This window comes from Phalaenopsis equestris, unplaced genomic scaffold (genome assembly GCF_001263595.1).
Source record: "Phalaenopsis equestris unplaced genomic scaffold, ASM126359v1 Scaffold000063, whole genome shotgun sequence".
Lineage (NCBI taxonomy): Eukaryota > Viridiplantae > Streptophyta > Magnoliopsida > Asparagales > Orchidaceae > Phalaenopsis > Phalaenopsis equestris.
The window spans coordinates 148,277-154,000 of record NW_018164505.1 but is presented as its reverse complement, the minus strand read 5'-3'; the positions used below and the strand labels follow the sequence as shown (position 1 = coordinate 154,000).

At 36.3% G+C, this 5,724-nt stretch overlaps 1 protein-coding gene across 1 annotated transcript in view; it reads right to left on the bottom strand.

The window, feature by feature from the left end:
- Window positions 1–507: 507 nt before the first annotated feature.
- The window catches only part of LOC110019602, a 12,642-nt gene continuing 7,425 nt past the window's right edge, over window positions 508–5,724 (bottom strand). Inside the window, exon 4 of the mRNA XM_020717337.1 lies at window positions 508–624. Coding sequence (XP_020572996.1) covers window positions 508–624 — 117 coding nt within the window. The remainder of the gene's footprint in view (window positions 625–5,724) is intronic.

The window sequence follows — 5,724 nt, the reverse complement described above, 5'->3', positions numbered from 1 at the left end:
TCCTCGTCGTCCATCTTGACATCGATGTTCTCGAGGTTATCGATGATCTTGTTGAACTCGTCAATTTGCTCTGAGACGGATTTGCCTTCATGCATTTTGAAGGAGTATAGGCGCTGCTTCAGAAAGAGCCTATTAGCCAGAGACTTTGTCAGGTTGAGTACCTCGAGTTTGGCCCAAAGTGCTTGAGCTGTTGTCTCCCTCGACACCTCCCTCAGAACTTTGCCGCCCAAGCTCAGGATTATTAAACTGTGGGCCTTGTCCAGCATGCCGATCTTCTCCTTCTCGGTCATGTCAGCCGCAATGTCGCCGACCCTTGCAAGGCTTCTGCAACACCGGCTGAACCAATAGAGCTCTCATCTTTACTCTCCATAGACCGAAATCATTATTCCCGTTGAATTTCTTGATGTCAAATTTGGCGGAACCCATTATTGTGGTTTGATCCCCACTAACGTCTGAAATCCACTCCACTGAGCGCCTACTGCATTCTGAGAGCTGTCGCGGCGTGTGCTAGCTATCGCGGTAATCCTCCTCCTTCGCGAGATCTGCCCCTTCGCTGAGCGAACTACCCGCCTTCCTCTGCTCCTTCGCGGACAGTTCCTCCTCCGTCTCGCCGAACCGCACAACCTGCGGTGCTAATCCAGTCGATCAAAGCTTCCACTGCTTACCGAATCTGTCGCGCGCGTTGGCTGCCTGCGACGCGATCCGCTTGCTCTTCTGTTCGTGAATGTCGAACTCCTCTTCTTCGTCGCTGGCCGGGAACACCTTTACTCGGACACCTCTAGCCAAGAAGTATGGATCTTCCCACAGACGACGTCAATTGTTGTGAGATATGTACTTCCTTGCATAGAAATGAGACGCAAAGAACACAAACAAACACAGATCGTTTACGTGGTTCGATCCAGCTGGATCTACGTTCACGGGAGGGAATCAATCAAATGTTTCACTAATGCAAAAGAAATGGAGAATACATAGCTTATACATAGAGATGAGCCTTCATCTTCCTTCTATGGTCTCCCTCTCAAGCGACACCTTGATACAAGGTCTCAAGATGCTCTCATCTTCTCTAGCTCTCTAGCTATTCTCTCCTCTTTTGTGGTGACTTAAGATCTCTTCCCTTGTTCACTCCTAAGCCTCACACCCTTTCTATTTATAGGTGCAAGAGAGTGGTAAGTGGGAGGTAGGTGAGCGGTAGGTGAGCGGTAGGTGAACGTGAACGGTAGGTGAGCGGTATCACATTACAAAAATGTCATTTTACCTTAGTTCAATAATTGAGGGTCAAAATAACAGTACTCTTATCCTAACACTTCAAATCTTTAAATATTTATACGCTTAACACCTAAATCTAAATACATGATACTTACAGGTTTTTGCATGCTAAATATATTTGCATACTTGATACTTGATAAAAAAACTTGTAATTTTCGGATTTTTAAAATATTTACAAATATAGCACCCGAACTTTGAAAGTTGTAGATTTTCTTTTTACTCATCAAGTATTTACATATCTAACACCTACACTTCAGAATTTACATACATGTCACTCTGTTCTTAGGTATTTATTTACCCAACGTTTAATATTTCCATTTCTAGCATATGTACTGCTATGCTTGGTAGCCATTAAATGGGGAAATATGTGAAAGCTAGATCTATAAGAGTTCAGTGGCATAAATCTAAAACATGAGATTTAGGTGTTAAAAATGTAAATTCGTGAGAATTGAATGGTGTGCATATATTCTTGCTTGGATAGAAGTGCCGGAGCTTTACTCGTCTCTACAAGCCTTTAACTCCAATTTTATAATTGCAATGCAATAGGGTGTTAGGGGTCGGTCTTGTAGCACGTGCATTATAGGGGGGAAATGCCCTTGCTTGGGGAAAACAATAATTGAAGATTTTTTTTTTTTATCATGAGTTTCATTTTGGAGATATGAAGCTGTTGCGGTTTCAAAAAATTGAAAAAACTTCAAAAGCTTAGTTCTTTCGAAAATGTGAAATGTTTTGTGGCTTCGTGTTCGAATATCTAAAATGTTTACATTTTTGGAACTTTGATCGAGCGTATTTCTGGGAAAGTTTGAAAGCCCAATGGTTTTGATTTATGAAAGGTTTTGGAGCTTAAAATGTTACCGTTTTAAAAAAAATTACATGTCCTTTGTTTGATTCGTGAAATTTGGAGGTTTTGGAACCTCGTTTTGGGAAGCATAAAATTGATGTGAATCGGATTCATGAAAAGTTTGGAGACTCGCAAACTATTATTTGGGAAAAGTTTGGTATTAATTTATGAAAGATTTGGATGACGTGAATGCAACATTCGAGTTTAGGCTTGGGTGTGTAAATGTCTCAGTGTTGTGGGGCTATGCATGTAATCAACTCGGACTCCTTGTTGTTTCGGCTTGCTTAATATGCGGTTTGCAAATGATACATTTTGGATTGATTCATTTGCAGAACTGGAGGAAATGATACCCTTTTGGGTTGATTCAAGGATCATTGGGTCGTTTTTTTGTCACTTTTAGTCGATCATTTTAAACACGATTTTTGACGATCAATCCACCTTTCACCTCTTCTCTCTTTCAGGTGAATTGATCCCTCCTCTCTCTCAACCCATTTTTCTTCTTTTCTTCTTTGCTTCTTAGTTTGATTTAGGTGCTTATGTCTAAAGCATAAGCACAAATATATAGTTATCGCTATATATAAATCATCAAGCAAGGCTATAAGTTGGACGATTCATTTTGGGGTTGGGCCTTGGTGATAAGACATTCGGTGGTAGAGCGAAATAATATTTCATCATACAAAATTGGGACCCAATCCAGGAGCCCGGTGAAATGTATGATGACAATATTATTCACTGACACCATACTAGCAAGACACCCTTGCCCTCTTAGGTTGTTGGCATTTCTAGCCCGACGGTGCGATTGAGTTGTGGACAATCATATTTTTATAAAAACGATAAAAATATATACGATAAGAACATATATGTTGTTTTCAAAAGTATTTTGAATACCAAAATTGATACTACTTTTCTTGTATGTGTGAAACATATATGCATGCCAAAATATAAATTTTAAGTAATATAATTTGATTGTCCACTTGTCAATCACCGGTACTGGGTTACGGAGTACCCTCCTAAGTTGGTATAGTATGACACATTTCTAGTTGAATGTCGGGTTCTATACATACGGGAGACCGATGTTGTCTTCGGAGTCCCTCGAGAATATCTAAATCTGAGCCCACCCGAACCTGAAGGCTTATAGTCCACTTCGGTTTTTTTTTTTCACTTGTTATTTTCTTCGAGGGTTTCCTGTGTCTTATTGCAGTTCTCTTTGAGCTTATTTTGTGAGTCACTTGAGTTTTATTCGATAAGTTATGAAGCGGGGAGCCCCCCCAGGGCAAAATGTTAATTTTGGATTTTATTGCCTTAATTAAATTTTAAGATTAATCAAAGGGTAAATGGGTAATATTGATCATAACAAACTTTTCGGACAATTGAAACATAATGGGTTAAAAGGTAGAAACAAATTTATCACCTTTTCATGATAAGGGTAAAATTGTAATTTTGATGATCATCATAACTTGGAAGTCAATTCAATATGATGATCCTAAAATAATGGGCTTATGCTATGGAGATAGTAATTCACCCATCTTAAATCTCATCGATTGGTGGTTACATACTAAGTCTGATATTAATGAGAATTGAAATCTCATATTGTTTAATATTTAATTATCTTGAATTTACTTTCAAAATTGAAATTGAAAAGAGGTTTAATAATGAATTAGGGTTGTTATGTGAGTTTGCTTAATTGGGATTAGACAAAAATGAACATAATTAATAAATACTTTCAAATACTTTGTGACTTACTTTAATTTGAGGTATTAAAGATCCTTAATGACTTTGGATTTTCCCTTTGGGATACAACTCATGTAACTGTCAAATGAACTGTTAAGTGACTATCCAACTTTCTTTATTTCTTGGGATAGTTGAAATGTCAATGTTCACTGAGTAATGTGGTAATTTTAACTCAACCTTGGGATGATTAAAAGAACAATAAGATAAGGTCAAAATGAACTCAAAACGTTTCAAGAGGTTTTAAAACAGTTCAGGGTCATTCCCTGAACACTTTGAACCCTCGTGGATATTTTGAAGGACAAATCGAACTTATTGTATTTTGTTCTAGAAAGTCATCCATTAAAACCTTTCGAGACGTTCTGTGTCATAACTTAGAGTTTGTTAGATGCACCTTCAACTATTCTTGTTGCAGTTTCCTGCATACATATACGAATATTGTGATAGCTAATCTTTCAGTGGAAATGCCAAGAAAATGTCAGGTATGCATTTACAGTTATTTAATTTCTGCAAAATACTATAAACTGTTTGGTTGAGTACTTTCCTTTACCGGAAAAACAAAACAACTTTTTCAAAAATTAATTAACATTTTCAAAAATCTAAAGAAAATTGTTTCAAAGGGAATCATAAATCCTTTGAAATGTCACTAAACATAAAATGCTCTTTTGAATTTACGGGAGTCCCTCGGAGGAGGTAACCCAATGTTGCTAATGAGATCTCCCCGGTTTAAATGGGTTTCACAACTCGTTTAAGTAAAATAAATTCAAAAGAAAATAGTAATACTGGAACGAGGGAATTGTGGGATTCTAATCGATATTGCTCTAATCAACTTTAACCTTTTCCCCCATAATATTTAAATAACCTTAAGAAATATTTGATTTGACATCATAACTTGACACGTTAAAAAACTTGACCTCTAAATCTGATACTTCTCTCAATCTCTACAATTTGACACTTCTAAAACTTAAACTTGCTACGACGAGAACTTGGAGCTAGCATTATGAGCAGCACGGCCATCTTCAACAGCAAGACATGTCTACACCAGCTAAATCATTCCTTAGAATTAAAACAACAAGTCATAGGATTTCAAGGTCGTCTGCTTAGTGCAACATAAATTCTCAACTTATCTTTAGGCCTTTGTATAGTCTTATCACACAATATAAGCCCTAACTTGTTTTAGGATTCTGAGGTTGTCATTCGTCACGACCTAAATCCTCACATCTTCCAAACTGTTTATGGGATTTATGGGATTGTTTCACAAAACCTTAAGTCATAATTAATAAAATTGACATGATGAAACATTTAAATATTTCTCCTCTAAATTGAAACCAAACTGTATGATAACTTGGGAAGTCACCGAGGTTCTCCACAGTATCTGTGACATCCTCTAGTTCTTCTTTCTTTGGATTCTAAAAAATAAATGTTTCAAATTTGAGTTGTTCCCCTTTCACACATTTTTGTCCGATCTTTTAAAAAATCTTATCTTTTGAACTCCTTGAAGACAATATCTCCTGATTTTTATTGAAAGTTTTCTTAGGTGACTTCGGTTATCTAAGATATAATTAACTATAAGAGCTTATCTTTATAGGAAACTTTTACAGACCGAGTTTAATATAAACCCTATTTAATTTTTTATATTAAATAGGGGAACTTGTCGACTTATAATAAAATGTTTTGCATACCAAACATATGTCATATATTTCTTAGTTTATTTGATTGAGTCTCACTATTAAGCCATATATTTATCTTTCAAGATAGATACACAGCTTAAGGTATAGTGCTCTTTTATTTAAACTATTAAAGGTATGAGATCAGTTTGATTTCATATTTTTCTAAACTATATATATGTATGTATGTATGTATATATATATATATATGCATATATATAT